Raw genomic sequence first — 27,566 nt, forward strand, 5'->3', positions numbered from 1 at the left:
GATTTATCTAAGCGATTTATCTAAGCGCCAGGCCCTGGGAAACTGGGTGGCCCCGCGCCAGGCTGGGAGGTGGAGGGCGGCTGGGTCCCGGCCAGGGGACTGGAGGCAGGGGACTGGAGGCTGGGGACTGGCCGCGGCGTGGCCCTGCGGGGTCGAAGAGCCTGGTAGCCACAGGCCAAGGGCAGCCACAGTGGTCGGGCCCGGACGCCCGCGACACCTGACTGGCGGATCTGCGGTCCTTCCGCCCCGCCTCCCACGTGTCCCTTTCCCGCTCTCTCATTGGCTCGTTCAGCCCCTCTCTCCGGCCTAAGAAGGCTGCGACATGACCGCCCCCCCTGATTGGCCCAGGAGCTTCGATGCTTTACTCTGATTGGTCGATGGGCCTCACGCCCTCTCTCCCTCGAGGGCTGCTGGGTCATACCATAAAGAGAGGAGGGGGAAACGTGTATGTGTCACGGCTTCCCTTTTCGGTTACCTTGTCCTATGTCCCATAGTGGCCTCTATCATGCCCTAAAAAAGAGAACTGTTTCATTAACAGGAGGTAAGTTTCGGTTGACCCTGACTCGGGGGACAGGCCTGTTGGGCCGGCCCCCCCCCCGCCCGCCGAGGTGGTGCGCTCCGGGCGGGGCAGCACCTCCCCACCGCGCCGGGGCTGACACTCCCGCGACCAGCCGCCCGCGAGCCCGAGATGCTGCCGCCGCCCGCGCTCCGCCGCGCCCTGCTGGCCCGCCCCTGGCGGGGGGCCGGGTGAGTGAGCCCCGGGCCCGGGGCCCCCGAGCGGCGTCTGCTGGCCCGGGGTCCCGGGAGGCACTGGGCGCCCCCCCGCGCCGCACTTCCTCCCTGCCGGACCCCCGGCGGCACCCCGGGGCTCCCCTCCGCCGCGGATCGCTTCTTCTAGTGCCCTCCGCACCCTACCCAGACCTTCCCCCCACTGCGATCCCCTTGTCCCCCTCAGGTGGTCGCCTTCATTTAGGGAGGGGGACCCGCTTCCCGAATCTTGCGGCCGAATGGGGTTCCCCACTGCCCTCCTGGCTCCCACGCTCGGAAAGGAGACTTTTAATCCCTCTGCCTCCTAATCCTGGATCTTCGAAATTTGCCCGCCGCTTGAGAGCGGCGGCTTCCTCCCGGGGCTACGTCTGTTTTTAGCACACCCCGCTTCTCCCCTCCCCACCCTCGGCCTCACATGCAGGACCCTCTTCTGGGGTTCTGAGTCCTGCCTGTCCTCTCTCTAACGGGATTTCTACGTCTCTTTTCCTTTTCCGCTTTTTTGAAGTTAAGTGTTGGGCAGAAAAGGGACTCCTTTCTCCTGGTGGCTGGAATAACAATATCTATGGAGCACTTATAATGTGCTTGGTATGTGCCTTATTATGATAAGTAAACGAGTTAATACATGTGAAGTGCATTGGGCAGAGCCTGGCACAAAGGCAGGGCCCAGTTATTATTCATCACGATAATCGTTATCACTTGTAGTTAAACGTCTTTTGGGGGCCGGCCCGGTGGCGCAGCCGTTAAGTTCGCACATTCAGCTTCAGTGGCCCGGGGTTCACTGGTTCGGATCCGCGGTGTGGACATGGCACCGTTTGGCAAGCCATGCTGTGGCAGGCGTCCCACATATAAAGTAGAGGAGGATGGGCACGGATGTTAGCTCAGGGCCAGTCTTCCTCAGCAAAAAGAAGAGGATTGGCACAGATGTTAGCTCAGGGCTAATCTTCCTCAAACAAAACAAAACAAAGTCTTCTGTGCGGGAGATAGTGTTATTCCAAATTACAGATGAATTACAGATGTAGTTTCAGAGTGGAGCTGCACTGTGAACCCAGATTTGCAGACCCCCGCTCTGTGGAGTTGGGTCCCTGGACCCTTGCTGGCTCAATGACAAACCTTCTCAGAGCCCCTGCCTGCTCTGGGCCTGGAGGGGAGGTAGGTAGGACACAGACTCTGTCCCCTTATGGATCTGTGTTTCTGTTGGCCTCCCTTTCACAGCTGGGCAGCCCCGCCCCCAATCTGAGTTTTGTTGGCCTGACCCCTAGGACTGTGACCAGCTATGTCTCCCCCGCTGAGCTCTTTCTGAGTTAATCAGTGTCCCAGGGGATGCACAGGGGTGGCCCCCAGCTGTGGGCACAGGTGAGTTTCAGCAGTGCTGTGTGTCCTCTGTGCCTGGGGGTGGGATGGGGAAGGCACAGGAAGAGGACAGGGGAGAAAGGGCTCCTCTCCCAAACAGGAGGGCATGCTCGCCACACCCGCAGCGTGGTCCCGCTTGCAGGCTCTCCCTGCACTCCGAGACCAGCCCTCTCGGACCCTGGATTGAATCTCCATAGATGCACATGTTCACTGAGTCCCTACCATGTGCAGGGGCCGCGCTGCACCCTGGACAGAAGAGTGCCCAGGAACTTTACATGTGCATAGGGTCTTCGGAGAGTTTTCAGTTTAATGGGAAGAGAGGCTTTGTCATAAAAAACCCTCTAATATCCGATAGAAAGCAATCCATATCCTTAAAAAAAAGCCATAATAACAATAACATTGGGGCCAGCCCAAGTGGCACAGCAGTTAAGTGCACATGTTCCGTTCTGGCAGCCTGGGGTTCGCCGCTTCGGATCCCGGGCACGGACATGGCACTGCTTGGCAAGCCATGCTGTGGTAGGCATCCCACATATAAAGTAGAGGAGGATGGGCACGGTTGTTAGCTCAGGGCCAGTGTTCCTCAACAAAAAGAGGAGGATTGGCATCAGATGTTAGCTCAGGGCTAATCTTCCTCAAAAAAAAAAAAAATCATATTGATCAAGCAGTCAAGTACCATGGGCCTGGCACCGTGCTGATAAGCACTGTATTATCCCCATTTTACAGATGGGAAACTTCTCTGCCCGTTTAGGCAAATACAGGACTAAGATCGTAAAATCGCTGTTGGTCTGACTCCAGATTCTTGGTCTTAATTACAAAGCCTCCTGAGGGGGGAAAGAGCATTTTGCAACCAGAGAGAAAGCGTTTTGCAACCAGATCTGCAGGCTCAGGTGACCTCGTCCCGTCCGGCATTGGCCTGCTGCCCCAGACGGGGTTTCTCAATGCAGCGCTGTGAACACTTGCGTCAGGTGACACAGTTATGGGGCCGTCCTGTGCACAGTAGGATGCTTAGTGGCATTCTTTACCTCTACGCACTAGATGCCATAGCACCCGCAAGTCATGACAACAAAAAAATGTCTCGACACTGCCACGTGTCACCTGGGGGGCAAAATCCTAGGTGAGAATCACGGCTCTAGAACAGTTTTGGCGTTTGATCCCTTGTTCATTTATTCGACAGATATTTAGGACACATCTGTGGCATGCCATGTCTGCATTTGTGGAGAAACAATTTTAGGACATTTTTAGTGAGATTTCTGGTGTCCTATATGTAAAACTCTAGTGCCGAGAAAAACTATCATGAGGAACTGGTATGGGTGAGGTTCTGTAGTGTTTCCCTTTTTGCCTGGAGTGCTAGGAAGCTCAACCGGTTTTTACAAATACTCTTCATTGTGCGTTTTCTTTTAATTTAATTAATATCTGTCTATTGTAAAAAGTACAGATAAAGCAAAAAAGAATACAAAAATCACCAGACAGAGGTAACCACTGTCGTCATTTTGATTAATATCAAATATCCTTTTAAATTTCCATGAATATATATATGCTTAAACAAAGCAGCAATACAAAAACCAGCTCATGTGCAAATACTTTTTTGTAGCTTGCTTTTCTCACTTCATAGACTCGTCTGCCTTCCTCTGTGGCCCCAGGGCCTAGAACTGTGTCTGGCACCTGGAAAGCCCTGGGCAAACTGTTGGTGAATGAATGAATGATCATTCGAGGTCTTCCTTGTCAGCAGATATTTATCACGTCCAGTCTGGAGATGGTCACCACACACATGTGGCCTTTATGGCCTGTAGGGATGGTCACTAATGACACTGGCTGCCATTTGCCTTTGATGTGCATTATTAGCTCCTCAGCAACCTATGATGTAGGTGTTACTGTTCCCATTTCACAGTTTAAACAACTGAGGCGGCAGAGAATTAAGGAAAACTCGCCCCGGGCCTTAAGCTGGTCAATACCGGCCAGATACCAGGCCTCCATCTCCTTTGACCTTGACCTCCTGCCCTTTTCTCTGTTTCCTTTAACTTTATGATCAGTGTCCTCGGTTGTGTCTCTGCAAATTCTCTTTGGGAAGAGCCAAGATACATCTTTATATTTATCTATAAATTTAGTAAATAAAAGAACTAGCCCAGGCATATAGTGTGCTTATAATAAATGTTAATTTTGTCCCTTCCTTGCTCTGGTACCAGACCCTGCCGAGTGTTGGGGGTCTGTAGATGACTCCAACTGGGTCCCCCAACATCAGGGGGCTTGTGGACTGGAATCACAGGTTGTGTGGGGCAGGGGGCTGGCACGGCCCATCGTTCCCGGGACCCACTGTGCACTCTCCCTTCTCCAGGCGGTGGCCGGGCGGCACCCCTTGTCTGGAATGTCTTCCCCTGGCCACCTGTGAGCCCACACCATCCAGCGCTTTGTGGCCTTGGCAGGGCAACTCTGCTTTGGCCCTTCAGTGTCCCGTCTGGAAAATGGGGATAATCTTATTAACAACCATGTAGCACAAGGATCAGAGATGATGGAACAGTGCCTTACTGGGGGCCTGGCACCCAGCGTGTGCTCCGCAAATAATTGAGTGAAGGAATAAACAGAACCTACGATGATCCTAGAACTTGCTTCTAAAGTTGTTAGAATCCCTGCTCGGGCAGCGTTTGGCTCTGGCGCACCTTGGAACACCTGCCTCCTGTGCCCGGCTCCTGGCTTGGTGCATAGTAGGTGGTTCCCATGACTGGTGGCTGTTGGAATGGCCCAGAGGACAGCCTGCGGTGGATCCTGGCTCCACCTCTTAGCAGCTGTGTGGCTCTGGGCAGGTTACTCCACCTCTCTGTGCTGCCACATGTTCCCATGTGGAAAATGAAGATGATGATGATAGTCACCTGATGGAATTGACTTGGAGGTCAAATGGATTCATATGCAAAAACCATTTTGAAGAGGCAGCTAGAAAACTCCGTGTGTAGCTTCCATCCTTCCTTTGGTCCCCTCCCCCACCAGTGGGCTGCCCTCAGTGACCGTCCTGGGTCAGGAATATCAAGACAGGAGGGTCCCAGCAGCCCAGGATGGTCCTCGGTCCCTCCCCTTTATTGGAAGTCATTACCCGAAGGCAGAGCCCCTTCTGTTGGGCTGGACCCTGCTCACCCCAGGGGATGCGGGAGACCCCTGCCCTCCCTGGGGGCTGCTTGGCCCCCAGACCTTTCCTGGCAGAGACCACATCACAGAGTGGAAAGCCTTAGGCTGCACTGGCAGTGCCAGTGGACAGCCGTGTGACCTTGGGCCAGCCACTGCCCACCGTGGGGTGACCTCTTTCTTCGGGTGGGAATTGAGGTGCCGGCTGGAGGGTGAGGAGGATGTACCCGCCCCTCCGGCTCCAGTGACCGTGGGTCTCTGAGGTGCTCCAGCTGCTTCTGCCATAGCGTGTATGTCTCCTGAGCCAGGAGGACCTGGGTTCAAGTCCTGCCCTGCCCCTGACCGAGCTGTGGCCGTGAGCCATGGGCGAGTCCCGGCGCCTCTGAGCCTCAGTTTCCTCATCCGTGCAATGGAGGTCGTACCAGGACCTCCCTCCCTCACACATTTGTCGTGTGGATTCAGTGAGATTATCACTAAGCGGGGTGCCAGGCTTCTTCTAAGTGCTTAATCAAAGTTCCGCCATGGTTTCCAGGCTTTTCTGATGGTTTCCAGGCTTTCCCAGGCGGTAAGGTGGAGGCAGCTTGGTGCCCCTCCCTCTGGACCTGCCTGGCCCTGCGCTTTCTCTCTGCTCTGTCTCTCTGCTGCCTCCCCTGCGGCCCCTTATCTCAGCGATAAGGGATAAGGGGAATTGGCCTTATCAGGCCCCTGATAACCTCCGGGGAAGCCTGGAAGCTCCAGGAGGCAAGGGTAATTTCCTTCGTACTCCTCTCCTTGGCCTCAGCCACCCTTGACTCCAGCCACTGGGACTCCCAAGGCACCTGCGTCCAGTCCTGGGGGCCTGGTGTGGCCTCTGACACTGCTCGTGCGTTGTTTGAAAAGGTATTTCTCAAGTGCTTACTGTGGGCTGAGCAGCGTGTCCAGTGGTGAACGGAATGGACATGGGCTGGCCACGTGGGGCTCACAGCCTGGCTGGAGCCCAGACACCAGGGCTGCTGCGAGGAACGGGCGGGGCTGTGAGATGAGGCCAGCCAGGTGAAGAACACCCCACACGGAGGGGACCCCAAAAAGCCCAGGGGGCTGGCCTGCAGCAAACTAGGTGGGAGGGGCTGGGGTGATGGGAAATGAGTCTGGAGGCCTCCGTAAGGATTCTGGTTTTTTATTGTAGAAGAAATGAGAAACCACTGAGTAGTGTTGAGCTGAGCGCTTGTTCCCTCTGTCTCTCTGTGTGTGATGATCAAATTTTCACGTGAAAACCATGACTTGGGCTATGGTTTGGAGACAGTGGAACAAGAGTGGCTATTGCTGACCTCCGGGCAAAAGCCGGGGTGGAGGCCGAGGGCTGACCTGGGGCCCAGGCCCTCTGCATCCCCTCTGTCACCTTCTGAGGCTGCACCTGCTGGCCCGCAGCTCCCTCCAGCCCTGACGTTGCCCCCTGCAGGCGTTTTGGTTGTGTGGCCTTTTCAGCTCTGATCAGGCTACCGGCAGAGGGTGGGGAGGGCAGTGAGGTCTCACGCCCAGGCCCTGAGGTCCCCAGGTGGGCAGGGGCGGGTACTCCAGATTGTTAGGGGAAGCGGGGTCAAGTTCAGATTGCCCCGGGCCTCCTTCCTGGGGTGGGAGGGCTGAGAGCTGCCCTAAGAAAGGTCGGGTGGGACTCATTGCTGCGTCCAGGAGCCAGGCGCCTGGTAGGTAATAGGGAAGTGTGTGATGGATGAGAGTGAACGTTTTGCCTTCGTCTGAGTTATCCGTGCATCTTTGCGGCGTGAAATAAAGTGTGTGCTGCATGCGGGAGTGAATGATGAGGGATGCTGTCCTGCCGAGGAGGGGCTCGCAGCTCCTCACAGAGGCCCCGCATCCTGTGACTGAGTGATGTCCGCCTTCCCTTGATCCCATGGAAGGTGCTCGTGGCAACCCCAAATGGCCCATGAGCCCCAAAGAAAAACCTTTGGTGGGGGGTCCGGGGATTATTTTTGGCTCCAGTTCTTTGAACTACTCTCTCTTCCCCAAGCCACACTCGGACTGACGGACAGCTGGGCCGGGGCCTGGAGTCTTCCCAGGCGTAGAGACAGCTGTGGGGACTTGTGATCCAGAGGTCACAGTGGGCCTCTGCCCAGACGGCCTCTCCCTGTGGAGGGAGCCCTGCAGGATTTCTGTTCCTGACCCTGCCCGGGAGGGAACAGAGAGAGGCGAGCTGGCAGCTCCTACAGTTTAAGCCTCTGCCCCAGGTGGACTGCGGTGCTAAATTCATTCCAGCATATGTGCCGAGCTCCTGGGCCAGCCCCTGATCCTGGAGATGTCTGGGATCCAGTTTACCTTTGAAAGTCTGGCCTGGTGGAGTGAACATTCTGGAAGACCTTTACAGTTTTCTTAGGAAACCCTAAGGGCAGGAGGGGTGAGGAAAGGCAAGTGCTTTTAATCCTCACGATGACCCTGCAAGGAACATGGTGTCACCCCGTTTTTCAGGAGGAACAGAGGCCTGCAGAGGTCAGGAGAGTGTGCTGAGGGCTCGGATGGAGCAGCTGGGGTTGTGGTCCCAGGTGTGTCCGCTCCTGGAGCCCGCACTGCTTACACCCACCAGGAGCTGGGGTACGGGGTGGCGTTGGGGCGGCCCACCCCCTGGCTCCCAGCCAATGCCTGTTGCCAGCACTCTCCTGGCTTACAGAGGACGTGGCCCCATCTCATCTACTGACTGGCAGAGGTGTGCTGCTCCTGAGGCCCAGAGAGGCTGCTGGAACCTTCTGCACGGCCCCGCGGAACGGACGTGGCCCAGCCCTATCCTGACGAGCTGCTCAGGCTTTTGGCTGCTGGTGGTTCTTCCCGCGTCTCTGTCCGCCCCCCCCACCGCCCCCGACAGTGGGTGTGGGATTTTAATTTACTGAGCCAGTCTACAGCTTTGCATTCTCATTTAACCCCAGGAGATGGGGTCACCATCTTCCATCATCTAAAAGGAATCCAGCTCCCAGACCGTGGCCTTGCCCGAGGTTACAAGCTGAAGCAGCGCAACACGTGTGGGGAAAGGGTGGGGCCTGAGGAATGTCACTGGCTTCCTTGGGTGGATGGGTGTGGCCTGGGGGCTGCAGGGGAGGGAGAGGAGGAAGAAGTTCACTCACTTTGCCCTTGGGGATCTTGGACCACCTGGCCCTGCCCCCTCTCCCTTTTCCTCGGCTGCACAAGCCCCTTTCTGCTCTTTCTACCACGTGCTCCTCCCACCTCCTGGAATGTCCTCCCAGCTCTTCTCAGGCCTCCTCCTGGTCTCCTGCAGAGGTCACCTCCTCAGAGAGGCCCTCCCTGACCACCGTGGCTGAAGTAGCCCCACCCTTCCCCTTACTTACTCATTTTTGTGTCCCCACTGTCATTATTGTGTTTATTTCTTGCCCGTGTCCCTCCCCCCGAGGTCAGCTGCCTGCAGCCAGAGCCCTTGCCGTCTTGGTCACCGCAGTATCTCCATCATCTAGGACAGCGTCAGAGCCGTGGCAGGTGCCCAGTAACCTTGTAGAGTAATGAAGGACCTGCCCTCCCGGCCCCTGGTTTCGTGTCCTTCCTCCAGGCCTCCCCAGCTGGGTCTTTGAGCCTCCAGACCCCTCCCCAGTGAGAAAGAAAAAAAAGTGCCCTGACACTCATAGCCGGGTTGTTTTGTTCTCCTGTTGGGCATAAACAGCCTTACTGAACCCCAGCCTCAGACGAGGTCTGAGCGTGGGCTGAGGCGCCACAAGCCCCTTCATAATTTTGACTGAGCACAGAGTCACTGTGCCACCCCCGAAGTATGGGACATCTCCCTCTCTTGCTAAATGAGGGAGTGCTACTTTTTCACCCATAGAATGGCCCCGCCCTCTGACAGCATCCCCTCCAGAGCAAACCCCGGCTTCCCCAGTGCACCCATCCAGCACCCAGATCCAGTTCTTTCCAACACCCTCTTCCTGAGAGGACCCCCCCCATCCCCCTGGTGTATGTTCTCCCTCCCGCAGTGACCAGTAGCCCGGCTTGTCCATCGCGGGTGTGTTCCCACTGGTCTCTGGCTGCGGGCTGCTGACCCCAGAGGGAGATATATCTGGCTTTTTCTGGACTCAAATCCAGGTTTCTCCTGATCTTGATCTTGAACTAGTCTTTGTCCTTCCAGGACCTAGATTACCTTATTTCCATAGTGGGCCGTGATGGATGGGAGGCGTTATCAAGTCTAAGGCCCTGTGTGCATTAGGTGGCCTTTGTCGTCATGATTGTCCTCATTTACAGATGAGGAAACTGAGGGCTGGAGGGGCAGGCCCACGGGGACTGGGAGTGACGGGCCCTGAAGTCCCAGCTCTTACCCACCTGTCCTCCCGCCCTGTGACCCTCAGACACGTCGGGGTGGTGGTCACTAGCGGTCACTCGTCACTGAGGTCATAAAGTTCAGGATTAAACAGGGCGTCCAGAACAAGGAGCTCTTGAAGCTCCATGCCCAGGAATTAGTCCCTGAACCCCAGGCCAGCTCTCCCTGTGTCTGTGGACTGAGCCCAGGGCCCTCCTCCAAGTTCACGGTCCACATTTTAGATGTTCCTGCCCACGCGGAGCTCAGCTCTGTGCCCAGGCAGCCTCAGCTGGTTCACATTCCGAGACTCAGCTCGGAACGTGCTGCCGTTTCAGCTTAGAGACAGAAGCCGCATGGGGCCGTTTGGGATAAAGTCCGCATTGTGGGGCAATGGTGTGAGAATAAACCCTCTCCATGTGCAGAACACTTAAAAATGGTTTTGCATCTATGCATTTAAACTTCAAGCAACCATGTAAGTTTGCACAGTTATCTCACTTTCTAGGTGTAGAAACAGGTTTAGAGGAGGCAGGTCACATGCCCAAGGACACACAGCGGCACAACTGGGATTTGAACGTGGGTCTGGGACCCCAAGGCCAGCTCTGGGCCCCTAGTTCTCTAGTTTCTCTGGATTTCAGGCTTCTGGGCCAACTCAGGACCCCCCGTCAGCGATTGAGGGGCTGGGTCTGGTGGCAGCTGTTGCTGACCTGTCCACCTCTGTCTCCACTCTCGCACCCCAGGCTGCGGTGGAAACACACCTCCTCCTTGACGGTGGCCAACGAGCCGATCTTGGCGTTCACACAGGGCAGCCCCGAGCGAGATGCTCTGCAAAAGGTAAGGGGGAGTGCGGGGGACCCCTGCCGGCCAAGGGCAGCCTCCACCAGCACCCATGGTGCTTCTCCGAGCCCACAGCCATCACCCCTCCTGCCCCTGCCCAGCCCTGGCAGGAGACCCGGAGTCTGGGGAGAGCCGTGCGTCTGGAGGGTGGCAGAGGCTGGGAGCGGCAGCGGGGCAGCCTGGGCCACTTTGGGGCCTCAGTCCAGGTCAGGGGTCCTAAACCCACAGATGTTTCATACTTAAAAACATTCTCCCATTAATTGCCGGTATTTTAAAATCATGAGATTGCACATAAATTTCAGATGCAGTTTTTAAAAAAATCTCTTTGTAATGGGAAGACCCGGCAAGACGGAAAGTGGCGATGGATGGAAGCTGAATCCTGCCACCCCCCGAGGAGAGCGCACACTCTGTGGCCGCAGACCCGCTTGCCCCCTTCTCATTTCTGTTCCTGCCTGGGCATCTGCGTTTGCAGACTCTGCGTCGGGGTTTTAGGCGGACGGAGAGGAGAAGGGTGCCCATCTGCCCTCTGTCCTCTCCTCAGGCCTTGAAGGACCTCAAGGGCCGAACGGAGGCCATCCCATGCGTGGTGGGGGACGAGGAGGTGTGGACCTCGGATGTGCAGTACCAGGTGTCGGTGAGTCCAGTGGGTGGCCTGGGCTCGGCCTCCGTGAATCTGGGGTCTGTCTCTTGGGCTGCACATAAGCATGCACTGTGGGGTCTCTGCCTCCAGAGGAGTTTATAGTCTACTCCTGGATTTTGAATTCCATGCACCAGTATAAAACTTCCAGCAGCAATCCCGGGGGGCTGCCAGGAGGAAGTTAAAAACAACCACTGCCGCCAGCTTCGCCAGCTCTTAGTTCTCTCATTGATCGTGGAGAGTAGGAAAAAAGGACTGCATGTCAGAAGCAAAGATAATCCTTCCAAAGGAAGTTCAAGCTCCAATGCCCCTGTCTGTATTTGGGAACCACTGGTCTAACGCCCAGGATGTGGCCAGGTGTCGCCTCCTCCTAGAAGCCCTCCTGCTGGAGCTGTGCTCCTTTGGCAGCACATTTAAGAGGCCCTGTCCCATTGCACAAGCTCCTGCTTCAGTCCCTGCCACTCCCCTTTGAGGCAGGGAGAGCAGGAAGTTAGCAAGTTTTACAGATCAGGCGACAAGCTCAGAGAGACAAGCTCAGAGATGTTGAATGACCTGCCTGGGGTGGCACAGTGAGATTTGGAACAGGGGTGATAGACCCAGGCTTTCCAGAACCAGAGCCATTTGATTTTGATGTAAATGAATTCATTCACACCCTGACAGTTTCTAAAGAGGATTAATTTGCATACAGTGCAACAAGGTCACCTTGCTGTGACCTGTGATGACCTTGGCCTAAGAAATCTACCTGCTTGGAGTTTGTGGACGCAGGAACTGGTGTGCCCTAAGGATGGACCAAGGAAGTCTTAGGTCTCTAAATTTGGGGAGTAAAGGGTTGGCCCCTTTGCAAGTGGGCGAGCATATTCTGGCTCTGTCCGGAGGGAACCCTGAGCAGGTGTGCACAGGGGTAAGGCTCAGGACCCAGGGCTCCTGCTCTGAGGTTTCCCAGGATGGCCTGGGGCGGGAGTCGCCCACAGAGGCATCCTGGAGCTCCTGCTGCTGGATCAGCGACCAGAGGGCCTGACACCTGGAGCCGTCGGAGCACGGCCTGGGGTCTGCAGGCTCCTCCAGTCTGCACCAGGTGTTTGGCAGGTGCCAGCTGAGAGCAGCTCCCACGGCCTCGCTCACCACTCTCGCCTCTAACTGCCTGGAGCCTGCCCTCACCTACGACTCCCTCAGGCCTCTGCAGCTGCCGTGTCCCCTGGGATTTTCCAGGTGGCTGGGATTTTGATAACACCCTGGGTGGCACTTCTGATTTTCATGTCCTGTGTTGCCTTGCTGACCTGGCCACATGGTAATGGCTGGAGCCCAGGCATCTGGGGCAGTGGCCGGTGTGAGGGCAGGAGCTGTGTTCCCAGGACACGTTGCTGACTCGTGGGATCCGCAGTCCACTGGGATCTGCTCAGTGGAAGGGCCTGGTCCTAGCTGCCTTCTCGGCCCTTAAGTGTCACCAGCCAATCTCAGGTGTGGTCAGGACGCAGGTGACTGTGCCAGGGGTTAAAGTGAAGGGGAAAAGGCCACCTTCTACTCAAACCTAGGCCGGCGCCGCCCCATAGAGCTTTCTGTTTGTGATGATGATGGTGGCCACCAGCCACTCGTGGTTATCGGGTGCGTGAAAGGTGGCGAGTGCAACTGAGGAACTGAATTCAAAGTCAGCAGTCACGTGCGCTAGACAGGAAAGCCCCCGCAGCCCCTGGGAAGACCCCAAAGTTGACGATTATGGCATTAAATCTATTTGTAGCCCAGGGTAGGGAAAAAAGTGACATCTCCCCCACTTGACTGCTCCTGCTGGTACCCAGCACTGCAGGTTCTGTTTGTAAATGTGGTTGAGCATCCTCCTTGTTAGATGAGTAAATCAGGACCTCGTGCAAAGGGGCTCAGGAAGCGATTGCTCTGTTCCCTGGGGACTTTGGGGCCTGGCAGAAATCTCGAGCGTTTCACACCAGTGCATTGTTTTGGGCCTCCTGTGGTGACAGCACCCATCACTGAGCGGTGGCCTCATGCCAGACCTGGCTGGGAAGGATTTTCACCTGTGACCCCATTTGGTCCTCCACTCCAAGCGATGAGGCAGGAAGTCCCCACTTCCTGGATGGGGAGAGTTGGAGAAGGGAAGTCAGTTGACATAAGGCCCCATCCATGTCTGTCTGACCACCAAGTCCACACTTTCCTCGAAAGACCATCCATGCCTTTCTCCTGGACCGTGAGCCTTCTGGAATGGGAACCGTGTCTTACTCATTGAACAGCAGGTGCTCCGTAACTCTCGAGAGGGAGAGATCCATGTGGGTGGGGGCGACGGGAGAAGGCTTCATGAGAAGTGGAGGGGAGAGAGCGAGCATGCCGAGGACTCTTGCCTGGAAAGCGAGCTCTGAGCGCGACCCCATCCCTGCCTGTCCTCAGGGAGTCCCCATAGTGACCTCAGGCTTTTCTCTTCTTCCAGCCCTTTAACCACAGACACAAGGTGGCCAAGTTCTGCTATGCAGACAAGGTGAGTCCCTGGCAACTGTGGGGTTGGGGTGCTGCCCCCTCTTGCCCTGCTAGTTGCTGACGTGCAGGTGGACGTCAGTCACTCCTTTCCTCTCTGGCCGTGGGGGTGGGGGCGTGAGGGGCGGCTGGCACTGAGTCTCTGGGTGGGCGTCCTTGATGGGGCCAGGCATGCAAGGGTTGACTTGAGCCAAGGGGCGCTGCTTGGGCCAGGGCTGGGACACCCCCACACGGCCCTTTCGGGGAGGCAGATCCTGGTTTGGGAGATGGGAGTCGATTCTGGAAGGTCAAGTCAGGGACGTTGAAGGCATCGTGGATGGAAAGCCAGGCAGAGAACTGGCATCATGGAGCGCCAGGCAGAGGGGTGGGGTGACCTGTGGCTGGGGGTCCAGGAGCTGGCATCAAGTGGCAGTGAGGGCAGTTGGCGTCTGCGATGCCAGCAGCAGGTGGATGTCTCAGGCTGTGGTTCTGCTTGGCGAGGGCAAGGCTGGGCCCCTGACCTCCAGGCTGCAGGCTCCGGCAGGTTCAGGAGCCCCAGGTCCCAGGACTGCAGCGAGGCCCCGATGAGCCCACAGAGGCAGTGGAGTAGGTTTAACAGCTGCAGGCCTCAGTGCCAAGTCCTTGGCAGGTCCCTCAGACTTCTCCAGACGAGCAGGATGGGCTCTGAGCCTGGGGCGCCCCAGCTGACAATGGGACCACAGGGTCTGCAGCAGCCGGGAGCCAGGGGTCTCCAGATCTCTCCTCCCTTGCTCACTCCCCTGGGGCCCTTCCTGCTGCAGGAGGAAGCCCCTCACCTTTTCCTCTTCGTCAGGCCCTGCTCAACAAAGCCATCGAGGCCGCCTTGGCTGCCAGGAAAGAGTGGGACCTGAAGCCTGTCGCTGACCGGGCCCAGATCTTCCTACGGGCGGCGGATATGCTGAGCGGGCCGCACAGGGCGGAGGTCCTTGCCAAGACGATGGTGGGACAGGTGAGGTGCCCTTGGGCACAGTCGGGGTCGGGTGGGGGCACTCCTGCCCCATTCGATCCAGCAGACATCAGCTGAACAGCTTCAGGGTGCCAAGCCCTGCCCTGTGTGCTGGAGACCCAGAGATGTCCTTGGGTGACGAGGCCTAGGAGAGGGGACTGTGCTTGGCCTGCATATCCTACTGTGGAAATGCCCCCTCCCCTCCCCTCCGCCCCGTCCCAGGCCAGGCCTTTGTCGGGCTTTGCCTGGACTGACAGGTGCCCTGTGCGGTCCTGCAGGCTCGGGCAGACCCTGCAGCCTTCAGTGGTCGGTCTGACACCTCCAGCAGGTCACTCCAGGCTTGTGAACCACCAAGATGTCTGTCACTGAGAGTCACGTCCCAAGGCCTGAGCCCAGCACCCAGGGCCCTTTGTTTCCGGCCTCTGTCCAGCTCGCCAGCTGCTCTGCCCTTCCCGCCAGGCCATCCCGCCATGATGTTGCCATTGGCAAGATTCCTGGACTGTGGCCATCCCATCCCGTCTCCCTGCCTCCGCCCTGTGTCTCCTGCCTGGAATGCTCACTCTTCTCTGCCCCTTGAACTCTTACCCGTCAAGGTCCAGTCCAGATATCACCTCCTCTGTGAGGCTTCCAGAACCTTCTCTGTCCAAAAGGATCAGCCCTGCCTCCGTGCTCCCGTAGCATGCTATTCATTCGTCAGTTACAGCCTGGATCGCATGGGGTGTCATGACTTCCTATGTGTTTGTCCCCTGTACAAGCTTTTTGGGGACAGTCATCACGTGCTACTGTTCGCTGTCTTTCTGTGCCTTGCACCATGTCTTCCTGGAATTGGAGGAGGTCCTGATGGGCGTTTTTGAGCAAGTGCACGTTGAGCCTGTGAGCAGCACGGGCAGCACAGAGCTGGGGAAGGAGCAGAGGGAGGAGGTTAATTTCACCACCTCCAGGCATGAACCTTGGGCTGGGTCAGCCCAGAGCTCTTGCTGGGGGGTCCGCACTGAGAGCCCCTGCTGCTGCCTGGAGGTGGTACGACAGCCCCACGCCTGGCCAGCTGTCTCCTGGTTCTCTCAGCCCCTGCTGTGGGTGTCGGGCTCTGGAGTGTCCCGTGGGCCACGCTCGGGCAGGCAGAGCCACACACACTCCAAGATCAGATGGAGGTGCCTCTCGATTTGACTAGACACTCAGGAGCTTGTGGGAAGTGTGGTGGCCGCACAGAGTGGGGGTGATGCAGCTCAGCTCAGCTTCCCTGCTCCGTGTCCCGAGCAGGACGAGCAGCTGCCGGTGACCCTGTGTGCCAAGGAGGGGCTTCCCCGTCCGAGAAAGCCCATTCTTGCTGCCCAGCGTCCTTTCCTCATGGCTCATGTTGCCATCAAGAAGAACGGACAGTCTAAGGAGATGTTTGCAGTCCTCAGGCCCCCTGGTCTTGGCCCAGATGCCCCCAGCGAGGGCGCATGATCATCCCCTGGAACGAGCCGCCAGCATCCTGCACATGATGTCACTGTGGGCGCAGGGTCCAGTGTCAGGAGAGGGCTAACTGGAGGCACATCTGCCACCGCCGACCCCGGCCCTCCCACCTCGCAGGGTAAGACGGTGATCCAGGCGGAGATCGACGCCGCGGCCGAGCTCATCGACTTCTTCCGATTCAATGCCAAGTTTGCCGTGGAGCTGGAGGGGCAGCAGCCGATCAGCGTGCCGCCCAGCACCAACAGCGTGGTGTACCGGGGGCTCGAGGTACCCACAGCGGCGGGCGGCGGGGCGGGGCGGGCAGGGGCTGCCTGAAGCTTGAGCTCGGCCTCACCGCCCCCTCCTCGTCCCCCAGGGCTTCGTGGCAGCCATCTCCCCATTTAACTTCACTGCGATCGGCGGCAACCTGGCGGGGGCGCCGGCCTTGATGGTGAGACGTGGGCAGGGGGTGGGGATGGCGGGAGTGAGTCATCGTCCCCTCTGAACAGACAAGAGGCCACACCCGAGCCCCCCGGGTCCCGGCCCTGGTCGCGGGGAGAAGCACAGGGGGTGGGGGCGGCGAGGGGCTTATTTGTCAGGGTCGCACGGTGAGTAAATGATGCGACAGAAAAGGATTCAGGCTTAGTTTTAAAGTCACTGGGCACCACTGCCGTTATCAGGGTGGAGGTGGCCATCGCCCTCGTGAGCTCCCAGTCTGATGGGGGAGACGCAGCCTTGCCCTCAGAGGGCCTGGGGGCTCATGGAGTTGCAGGAGGCGGGCTGAGAGTTGGGGGGGGTCTGGACCCCCGCCCCAGGGCAGCCGGGTGAGCTGGAGGATGCTCGTGCACAGACAGGCGGGGTGCACGCCGAGGTGCCCACGTGCCCTCAACCAGGACACATGCAGGGAGCCCTGTGAGCACTTGCCCAGCTATGCCCAGTGACGCCCAGTGACTCAGACACACCCAGAACACACATGCCCGAGGGTGCTGGCAGGATGAGACTGCACAGGCTTCCAGAGGAAGGGAGCCCTGGCCAGAGTGTGGGAGCAGACAGGGCAGGGTGGGGTCTTGTTGGCAAGGGCTGTTAGAGCAGAGCCTGACACCTGGAGGAGTGGGGTTGGGTAGGGGACATCCTGGCCTGCACAGAGGCCTGGTGGTTCCCGGTGGGGGATGGCCATGCTTCGGGGTAGGGTGGGAGTGGGGGCTGGTGGGCCATCACCTTGCCTCCCGGGCAGGGCAATGTGGTGCTGTGGAAGCCCAGTGACACTGCCATGCTGGCCAGCTACGCCGTCTACCGCGTCCTCCGGGAAGCTGGCCTGCCCCCTAACATCATCCAGTTTGTGCCGGCTGATGGGCCCACATTTGGGGACACTGTCACCAGCTCAGAGCATCTCTGTGGCATCAACTTCACAGGCAGCGTGCCGTAAGTCCCTGGGCGGGGCGGGTGGCATGGGAACGTTCACCAGGCAACGGCCTCGTCACCTCTGTCCAGGAGCTGGGGCTGTGAACCCAGAGGTCAGGCACTGACCGTGCCCACTTACTCGCTGTGTGGCCGTGGGTGAGCCACTTCACCTCTCTGAGCCTCGCTTTCTTCCCCTGTACAACGGGAGCGATTCTGCCTCCCCTGCAGAGTAGTTTTGAGGGTCAGATTAGGTGATGAGCAGGGAAGAGCTGCGAAGGCTGGAAGCAGCCTGCGGGGGTTTGGCGATTTCGAAGTCACCTCTGCTACTGGAAGAGGCTCGAGGGCGCTTGGAAGGAATTGCAGGAGGAAGTCAGGAAGGCTTCTTGGAGGCAGTGGCATCAGACGGAGAAGTTGCCAGACGAGGGGGGTGGGGTGGGGAGAATGTGGGAGGTGGAGGTGGCCTCATGTGGCCCAAGTGGCGTTCGGGGGCTGAGGGTAAGAGGGTGGGGGCGGGGCTTGGTTCCATTGCGGTTGTTCATTCCTTCACTCACCCAGCAGGGCTTTATCGAGCCCCTGCTCAGCAGTGTTCTTGAGAAGTAGACAAGACCCCACCTCTCGGGGATTTAGTCCGCTGCCTCTAAGGCCCTGTGAGCCCGCTAAGGTGTGGACTTTTTCCTGAAGGTCATGGGAGCCATGGAAGGTTTTACACAGAGGGAGTGGCTTAATCAGAGTTCTGTTTGAAGCAGAGGTCGCAAATCCAGGGGGCCTGGCGAGGGGCTCTCCTGGTCGTGATGGACCAGCCTTGTACAACTGGGACAGTTTCATGTAAAAACCCAAATGTTGTTCTCTTGATGACCTGGACCGTCTGGTCGCTGGGCCTGCATTTCCATGTGGTGCCACTGGCCGGAGGCGGGCAGGCGCTCTCCGGTTCCCCACTGTGCCCCCCCAGCCCGGGTCTCTGCATACCCAGGTGGCCTTCACTCCCTGCCTGGCCCCTCCGGGCCCCTGCGTTCGCAGCCTCTGGCCCAGGTGACCGCTCTGGCTGCTCTGTGCTAGTGGCCAGAAAGAGGTCGGTTAGGAGGCCGTCCACATCCGAGGAGGGGCCCGAACCTGGGTGGAGACAGCGGGCAGACGGGGAAGGGGCCGATGCAAGTGAGCGAGGAGCAGGGTCAGTTGGGGTCAGTGGGAAGGTCCAGGCTCTGGTGGGGCAGGAGGTGGGCGCCTGGGAGGCTTGGCCCAAGAAGATGACCCACCTGCCGGTCACTTCGCGGCTGAGGTGCCCGAGGGCCACTGGGGTTCCAGTGTCGAGGTTTGCACTCGGGGACCTTCCAGGTGTCCTTGGGGACGTCTGCGATGACTTCTCGCCTCTGCCGGCCTCAGGCTCCCCCCGCCGCTTCCCGCCAAGCTTTACCGGGTGGCGACGGCAGCGTCAGACTTGCTGAGGAGGGCCGTTTTCCAGAAGGCCCGCTCTGCTGCCGCCGGCCCCGCGGTCCCTGCCGATTAGCGGGTGGCGCGGCCCGGCCCCATTTGCCATGCTCTGAGGAGCAGCGGGCTCAAAGGTGGGAGAGTCATAAATTAGTATTAGCTGCTGTGTCTCCGGCTCCCTGCTGATTAGCATTTTTATTGTTTTCTGCTGCTGAGGTTGGTCACACTCGCGCAGCTTGGGGAGGAGGCGGGGCCCCGGCACGCTCTCCCAGGACCTTCCTCAATTCGGCCTCTGGAAGCCTGGGCACTGGGCCAGGGCGTCCCTCCCAGACCGTGACAGCGTCTGTCCCCATCAGGCACCCGCAGAGTGCCCAGCACTGTCCTGAGCACTTGACTCGCATTAGAGTGAATCACAAAACAGCCCTGCCAGGTGGGATCCTTCTCTCTTGTTTCCAGAGGAGGTGCAGAATTAGAGGCTCAGAGAGGTTAAGTGATGAACGTAAGATCACACAGCCGTGAGTGTCTCAGTCAAGCCTTGAACCCAGCACCCTCTGGCCTTCTCTGCCCCATCTTGCCGCCAAGCCTCCCCTTGCTCCCTCCCTGTAGACTCAGAATGCAGCCATTTCCAGCTGCCACCACCTCCTTGCTTCCCCGCCACCATGGCTGTGACCCCTGCCCGCCTCCTGCTGGGCTGCGACCCTGGCCCTCCTCCCTGGGCTTTTCGGCCCCTTCCTCTGGTGGGGGCAGCTCCCCTCTCCCCAAGACCCTCACCATCTCAGGAACCTCAGCCCGGCTCCCTAACCGTGTCCTCTGGTTTCAGTACCTTCAAACACCTGTGGAAGCAGGTGGCCCAGAACCTGGACCGGTTCCGCACCTTCCCGCGCCTGGCCGGAGGTAAGGGCCCCTCGCCACCCCTTCCCCGTGGCCCCAGGGACCCCTCCCCTGGCCACGATGGAAGAGGAGGAGGTGGAGGTGATGCAGCTGTAGGCGGGGAGGCCGTGCAGGAGTTGAGAGCTGGGTGCTGGGGCGGAGGCAGGTCCGCAGTTGTGCAGAGCGCTGGCGCCTCAGAAGGTGCATTTTTTCACTCATTCGTCAGTCCTTCAGCAAATAAATTATTAAGTGTCCGTGTAGCTACTTTCTGGACACTGGGGATGCAGAGATGAGGAGTGGCAGACCCAGCCCTTGCCAGTCTGTTCCAGTAGCAGGAGGCAGTCAATAGACAGATAAGTGGCGTCAGGTCATGACCGGGGCCATCAAGAATTAAAAGAGGGAAAAGAGGTGACGAGCAGAGCGCCCAGGGGCTGGGTGCGGTGGTGACCCGAGTGGTCAGGTGGCCCTCTTCACGGAGGGAGCATTTGAGCGGAGACCTGAACGAGGAGAAGCAGCCAGCCTCGCAAAGACCTGGGGGCGGGCCCTCTGGGGCACCAGTGCCGTCCAGTAGAATGTCCCGCGATGATGGAAACATTCTCTATCTGCGTGTCCGACGTGGTAGCCACCAGCCCTGTGTGGCCATCACATACTTGAAAGGTGGCCGCTGGGGCCAAGGAAGGGAATCTTCTGTTTTGTTGAATTTTAATGAGTTTGAATTTAAATAGCCACTTGTGGCTGGCGTCTACCGTGTTGCACGGCCCGGATCTCGGCAGGGGAGACTGCAAACAGAGGCCGTGGGGTGGGAATGAACTTGTACGTGGGGAGACGAGGCCAGCGTAACTGGAGTAATGCCAAGACCTCAAGAGAGGGAGGTGGCGACGGGAGATGGAGCTGAGAGGTCGGCAGGGCTAGATCTTACTGAAATGTTACTAGCTGTCCCGTGAAGCAGCATTCCATGGTCAGGGAAATGAGGCACCGCTGTGTTAAAGAAAAATGGATTCCTCGCCTGCAGGACCTCTCAGAGCCTTTAATGCTCCAACTTGCATTGTACATCTTCAAGAGCAAGGTCTGATGTGTGTTTCCCCAACTCTTGGGGCCACAGAAGCACACTTTTGCAGAGGCCCCGTGGCCCAAGTGTTTCGTGGAACATGCTTTGGGAAAATGCCGAGACCTCGAGAGAGGGAGGGCTGTCTGGGGCCACACAGCACGGGGTCGGCAGAGCTGGGGCTGTGGGTTCAGTGCCCCTACTCCTGGGGTGAAGACTGGACCCCACTCCTGAGCCATGGGGAGCTTTGATGGGGGTGTCAGGGAAGGGGAGCCCTCCTCAGGGCCAGCTCTCGGCCCCCAGTGCCCCAAGTCCAGCCTCCGCGAGATGGGGACCAGCAAGCCGCTTCGGGGAGCTGCCCATGGTTTTCTGCTGTCTCCTTTCCCCGCCCCCCTGAGGGAGAGGGACGCTGCCAACTCTACCGCAGCCCACCCTCGAGCCTGTGATTGGATCTTTCCACCTCAGTTTTCTCGTCTTTAAAATGGGAATAACAGCGGGAGGTGGTGAGATTTCAGCGGGACAGGCAGAGGCCCCGGACAGTCCGGCAGCCACTCAGTGCTCTGTCACTGGAGCTGCTGTTAGCTGATGCTTGTCCGAGGGAGGAAACCGAGGCTGGAGCGTGAAGGACCTGCCTGAGCTCCCTCATCCTAAGGAGATGGGAGCAGTCCCCCTGTGGGTAGGAAGAGGGCCCCGCCCTGGCCGTGCTCCTCTCACTGGGTGGGGTGACTCAAGGAGTGCTGTGCCCACTTCTGGGAACGGATTGACCCTCGGGAGCCTTGGGTGCTGGTCCTCCTCTGCCCTTAGGTCGGGCAGCACCCTGACCCTGGCCTCCGTTTTCTCGTCTGTGGAGGGGGAGGATAGGCCCGGCTCCTCGGTGTCCAGGATGTTGTCCAGCCCTAATTCTACAGCTCCTCCTGCTCCCATCCGTCCGGGACTGGGGGCTGATCGCAGGCCCCTGGGATGGGTGTGGGCAGCGTGCAGGGTCCCCGGGCTGGTGTGGGAGCCGGCCCTGCTCCCCGAGTCACCCCGCGCCCCGGCCCTTGCAGAGTGTGGGGGCAAGAATTTCCACTTCGTCCACCGCTCGGCCGACGTGGACAGCGTGGTGAGTGGGACCCTGCGCTCGGCCTTCGAGTACGGCGGCCAGAAGTGCTCGGCCTGCTCGCGCCTCTACGTGCCCCGCTCGCTGTGGCCGCAGATCAAAGGGCGGCTGCTGGAGGAGCACGGCAGGATCAAAGTGGGCGACGTGAGTGGCGCCTTCCTCCCGCCGCGGCTCAGCAGGGGGCTGATGGGATTGGAGGCTCCCGCGCGGGGCGGGGGGGGCTGGGGCGAGTGGGGAGGGGCTGCCTTTGTCCCGGGCCTGCGGTGACTCGGTCTCTTCGTCTCCCCTTCCTCCAGCCTGCAGAGGACTTTGGGACCTTCTTCTCCGCGGTGATTGATGCCAAGGTACGGGGAGCAGCGGGCGTTCCTGGGGCCGGGGCCGAGGCCGGACCGGGGGGAGACGGAGGAGGGGCGGGGGCCTGAACCCGGGCGACCGGGCCCATTGCTTCCAGCAGGGCCGCTCCGGCCACACGTGCACCCCGCCCCAGCTTTGGACGAGGCGGAGTCGGCCGTAAGCAGAGAGCTCGCCTCCCGCACCCCTGCCGCCGGGCTCAGCTGGCTCCCCGCAAGTGCGTGTGTGCCTGTGCACGCGCAGTAGGCCCTCCCATCTGCGTGTGGGCGTGCATGTGGGTCTCCCACAGGAACACACACATCCACACGCACATATCTCCATACATGGACAAATCCACCCACGGGCGTGCACGCACACACATTCGTGTACATGTTCATGTATGTATAGAGGCCACGTGTAGGTCTTCATGCGTGAGCATAAGCATACATATACCTATGTACTTAATCATGAGGACAGGTGGCCGTGCGTATGCGCTTGTGTACACTTGTGTGTGTTGTGTTTATACGTGAGTACACCTGTACTTCTACCACACGCGCACACATGCGTGTGAGTGTGCGCATCTGCCCTCGTCTCCGCCGCGGCTCAGCCAGACTCGGGCGTCCGCCCTCGCCCCTCCCATTTCGGGTTCGGGCCCTTCTGGGACGGTGTTTCCGGGATGTGTGTTGGGGGCTGCTGCTGGGAACGGCCCCCCAGCCGGCCCTGATGCCTCTCCTTCCGCCGCCGCAGTCCTTCGGCCGCATCCGGAAGTGGCTGGAGCACGCCCGCTCCTCGCCCAGCCTCACCGTCCTGGCAGGGGGCAAGTGTGATGACTCGGTGGGCTACTTTGTGGAGCCCTGCATCGTGGAGAGCAAGGACCCTCAGGAGCCTATCATGAAGGAGGTAGTGGGGCAGCAGCCTGGGTGTCGAAGGGTCAGTCTCACCCGAGCACAGCGTTGGCACAGGGCCTTTGCATGGCATTTTTTCTCGTGCCATTACCCCATTTCACGGATGAGAAACTGAGGCTCCGAGGAGTCAAGGCACTTGCCCAGGATGGCAGTGCAGGGGTGGGGGTCCTCCCCCAGAGGCTGGCAGAGGGGACAGTGACACTGCTGGGCGGTTCCTGTGCCAGTTGCTGTCGGAAGTCCCCCGTTTCCGAGGGTCTGGGCCCTGGCTCTACAGGGCGGGTTTGGCCAGCAGCCAGGGCCAGAAAGTTTCTGGGCTCTTTTGCTGGGTGGGGTGGGGTGGGCAGGGCAGGGGCTGAGCCTGTGGCTGTCCTCGGAGGGGCCCGGGCAGGAGGCCGCGCCTGCAGGGGCTCAGGAGAGGGCGCAGGCTGAGCCTGGGCTCCTCCCCCAGGAGATCTTCGGGCCTGTGCTGACCGTGTACGTCTACCCCGACGACCAGTACAAGGAGACGCTGCGGCTCGTGGACAGCACCACCAGCTACGGCCTCACGGGGGCAGTGTTCGCCCAGGATAAGTGAGTGGCCGCGGCCCCTTGGCTCCCGGCCTGGTGTCCTGCCCCCACCCTGGAGACCGCCCTCCTGGACCCGGACTCTAGTAATCATGCCGCCCCTGCTTTCTCCCTTCAGCCCGACTGGCTGGCGGCCGAGCACAGTCCGGGGAGGCAGCCAGCTCTTTGCTAAAATGCAGGGCCAGGAGCCCCGCATGAGTCTGAGCATCTCGGGGCGGCCCGGGATCTGCGCTTTAACTGGCTCTGGGATTTGATGGCTCATGCTGCACAGCGGGAGAGGGGCTCGGGGCGCACTGCTCATCTCCAGAGGCAAGAGTCGAGTCTGGGGCTCCTGCCAACCTGAGGCTCGGCCTTTCCTTCCTCCCAGGCACTGGGGCCACCCTGTGTCCACCTCTGAGAGTGGAGGTGGGATTGGAACCTGAGTGGGGAGGGTCTGGGGGTTCCCCTGGCTCCCGATGGGCAGGAAAACTGGACCAGGATGGGCCACTCCCGTGAGTGTGTGTGGCTGACCCTCCATCGTCCTGTTCAGTCCTTGAACAGCCCTGCTGGGAGGTGAGGGGGAAGCTGAGTCTCAGAGACTCTAAGCACCCTGCCCAAGGGTGCACAGCCATGGGCTGGCCCGTGTCACTGGTCCCCGACTTGGCCTAGCGCTTCACCTGGATGGCTGGCGTGGGCGGGGGCAGGTGAGGGGTTGGAGGTGGGACCCGAGGCTGGAGGGCGGGGTGAGCGGCTGCCCTCTTACTGCTGCCCCGCCTGGTAGGGACGTTGTCCAGGAGGCCACCAGGATGCTGAGGAACGCTGCTGGCAACTTCTACATCAACGACAAGTCCACCGGCTCGGTGGTGGGCCAGCAGCCCTTCGGGGGGGCCCGAGCCTCTGGTGAGTGGGTGCACCTGTCCAGAGGGGAGCCGAGTTCCTGGCGGGAGACCCTTCGTCTCCAGGGTGTTAGGAGTAATAGGAACAGTGCCACTTAACGAGCACTGTGGCCCAGGGGCTGTGCTAGCACAGGGTGCTGTCAACAACCTCATGAGCTGAGGCACTATTATTCTTCTTCCCATTTTATGGAAGGGGAAACTGAGGCCCAGGGAGGTGATGTGATTTGCCCCGGGGCACACAGCTAGGATGTGGTGGAGCTGGCTTTTGTCCCAGCACCCACACCTTTTACCACCATGTTCCAGGTCACTTCAGTCCAACACCCTCCGTTTTACAGATGGGGAAACTGAGGCTTACAGAGGGGTAGTGACTTGCCAAAGGTTCCAGGGGCCGAGTGTCAGAGCCAGGGCTAGAACCCACATTTCCTGACCCCCAGTCTAATGCTCCCTCCGCATGCATCCCTGCCTCCCAGACACCCCTTGCGGGGGGCTGCATGGACCCTGGAGCAGACCGCCTGCCTGCTCGTCAGGCCCTGCCTGTCCAGCTGTGCGCGCTCCGCACGATGCGCCCGGCACCTGGGCTGCTTGAACTCGTGTAGCGTTAGTTTAGCTGCTCTCTGCCCGGGCTGGGGCCCCTTTATTCCGTCAACTCCCCACCCTTTTTCCTTCTGCCCAGAGCTGTTGTGTCTTTTCGGAGGATGACAGAGCTGTCATTTCTGCAGGAACCAATGACAAGCCGGGGGGCCCCCACTACATCCTGCGCTGGACGTCGCCCCAGGTCATCAAGGAGACCCACGTGCCTCTAGGGGACTGGCGCTACTCGTACATGCACTGAGCCCCGCGCGGCACCTCGCTGTCCTCTGTCGTCTGTCCAGACTACTGACTTCGCTGCACTGGCCCGTCCCAGCCCCTCCAACCGGCTCCCCACAGACACCCCCCTTTCTAGGGCCGACATCTGCCCCGCTGCCCCCCACCGGCCCATATCCTGGCCCGTCCCGCCCTCGGGGTCAGGTGCTGGCCTCTGGTTTGGGATCACGCCAGGGAGGAACAGGGCTGTTACCTCCTATTCCGTCAGCCACCCTAGAAATCCCATCTGGCAGGTAGGACCTTGGTCCCGGCTGATTCTGTCTGTCCTTTTCTCCTTACACTGTGGTCTAGTGGCTTAGGGACCTGTGGCGGTGGAGCAGCTCCCAGGATCCCTTGGGGACAAGGAGGCAGCTCTGGGCCCACAGAGGGAGGCTTCTGGCCTTGGCCCTGGCTCCACCAGCTCTCCAGGGCTGGGTGTGACCGGGTGGCCTGCAGGGCATGGGGCACCAGCTGGCCTCGCCCTCCCGGTCAGGGCTGCCCACCGTCCTCACAGGCGCTTCACCCAGACCCGCCTGACCCCACAGGGGCCTGTGCCAACATGCGCCTTAGACACCCGTGTGCCTTTCTCCAGGGGCTTGTGTCCGCCTGAGGACCACGTGGTCCCTGCCATCTCCACGTGCTGGGGTGGGGGCTGCCGCTGGAGGCCACCTGCCGAGGGGGGGACATGCTGGTCCTTCCTGTCTGGGCTGTGAGTTTGGGAGCCCTGGGGGGCCTCCGTGCCGTGTTAGCTGCCCCCAAGCTCTCTGCTCCTGCCTCGAGACGCGGCCACACTCTGCGCCTGGGTTTTCCTGCAGGAGCTCCGTTCCCGCCGAGCGGTGGTGGAACGGGCCCAGGCAGACGTTGCTCCCACCTCTCAGCCCCGGAGACATAGCCTGGGTCCCCCTCCAGCCTGGGCTGAGGTCGCCTGTAGAATCTTGTCTCCCATGCGTGTTAGTGGCTCTGTATGGACTGGCTCCTTGGTGGCCTGTGCTTTGTTGGACGCAGCCAATGGGTGGACACTGGCGAATATCTCCGGGTCGGATTCTGGGTGGCCAGAGAGCCATAAGGGGTGACTTTTAGGGGGCCCTGAGAGTGCTGGGCCCTCCCCCGGACGGCTGGTGTGGCCTTTCCCCGAGTGCCACGATTTCCCGCTGCACCGACGGTCGGGTGGGCACCAGTGCTGCCCGGGCTGGCCCGGGTCCTGCCTCCTTCCAGTTCTGCACTGTTTCCCTGAGGGGCCGGGGTGGTCGGCGGGGGCTGGATGTGTCCTGGTTCTACTGCACTGTGAGGTGGCAACAGGATTCGCCCTGGTGCCCCCAATAAAATGCCTGTTACTTCACCCACTCGGTGGTCTTTCTGGTGGGGGTGACAGGGGCCGGCCGACTTCTCCCAACACTGGTGGTGTTGCCAATGTGTCACCTGTGTCAGGGTGCAGATCCTGAGTGTGATGGCAGGAAGGGTGGGCGCTGATGTTTGCGAATACCTGCTGGAGGCGGCGGGAACGTGAGTCACATAGGCTGGGGCTGGGTGATCTCCAGAAAGTTACACAACCTCTCTGACCTTCTGTCTCTTCATCTGTAAGTTGAGCATAATAATACACACACACACACACAAACACACCTGTCATGAGAATTAAATGAGTTAATTCCTATAAGTCCTTAGTACAATACCAGACACATAATTAATGATTCAAAAACATTGCCATTTACCTATTGTAGCAACCACTGCTATGTGCTGTGATGGGTAATTTTGTGTCAACTTGACTGGGCACGGTGCCCAGATATTTAGTTAAATGTGATTCTGGATGTTTCTGTGAAGGTGTTTTTTGGATGAGATTAACATTTAAATCAGTGGACTTTGAGTAAAGCAGATTGCCCTCCATCATGTGGGTGGGCCTTCTCCAATCAGTTGAAGGCCTTAACAGAACAAAGACTGACCTCCATGAGCAAGAAGGAATTCTGCAGGCAGACGGCCTTTGGCCCCCCTGCAGCTCCTCCCTGGGTCTCCGGCTGCTGGCCTACTCTGCGGAGTTTGGGTTTCCTGAGCCCCCATCACGGTGTGAGCCGGTGCCTTACGATGCCTCTCTCCCTCTCTGCCTGCTCTTGGTTCTGTTTCTCCCTGAACCCTGACTGATGCCCCTGCCGGGGGCTTTGCATACGTTTTCTCACTCCCGACAGCTTGTGAAGTCAGTGCTGCTGTGCTCCCATTGTGCGGACGAGGAAACAGGTACAGAGAGGTGAGGGGACTTGCCCAGGGTGCGGTGTGTCTGGGATGTAAACCCAGGTCTCTCCAATTCCCAAAACCCATTCTGTCCTCCACCTGGATGTCCACACTCGGTGCTGAACCGCCTG

At 59.4% G+C, this 27,566-nt stretch overlaps 1 protein-coding gene across 2 annotated transcripts; it reads left to right on the top strand.

The window, feature by feature from the left end:
- The first annotated feature begins 611 nt into the window (after nt 1-611).
- On the top strand, nt 612-26,554 carry ALDH4A1 (aldehyde dehydrogenase 4 family member A1). Of its 2 annotated transcripts, none has more exons than XM_070600881.1 (15): nt 612-747; nt 10,249-10,342; nt 10,887-10,979; nt 13,414-13,461; nt 14,269-14,424; nt 15,997-16,146; nt 16,235-16,309; nt 17,093-17,280; nt 19,505-19,578; nt 21,646-21,842; nt 21,995-22,042; nt 22,776-22,928; nt 23,382-23,503; nt 24,258-24,376; nt 25,092-26,554. In XM_070600881.1, the coding sequence occupies exons 1-15, from the start codon at nt 689-691 to the stop codon at nt 25,202-25,204; spliced, it is 1,689 nt and encodes a 562-aa protein (XP_070456982.1). In that variant the 5' UTR covers nt 612-688; the 3' UTR covers nt 25,205-26,554. The 2 variants fall into 2 exon arrangements, with proteins under 2 accessions (XP_070456982.1, XP_070456978.1); XM_070600877.1 differs by having other exon boundaries at nt 633-747; nt 10,818-10,979.
- The last annotated feature ends 1,012 nt before the right edge of the window (nt 26,555-27,566 follow it).

Source organism: Equus przewalskii, chromosome 2 (assembly GCF_037783145.1).
Source record: "Equus przewalskii isolate Varuska chromosome 2, EquPr2, whole genome shotgun sequence".
NCBI lineage: Eukaryota > Metazoa > Chordata > Mammalia > Perissodactyla > Equidae > Equus > Equus przewalskii.

Coding starts and splice junctions, on each gene's coding strand:
- ALDH4A1 (XM_070600877.1), top strand. CDS start 689: ATGCTGCCGCCGCCCGCGCTCCGCCGCGCCCTGCTGGCCCGCCCCTGG. Junction 17,281..19,504: donor AACTTCACAGGCAGCGTGCC/GTAAGTCCCTGG, acceptor CTCTGGTTTCAG/TACCTTCAAACACCTGTGGA. Junction 22,043..22,775: donor CCGCGGTGATTGATGCCAAG/GTACGGGGAGCA, acceptor CCGCCGCCGCAG/TCCTTCGGCCGCATCCGGAA.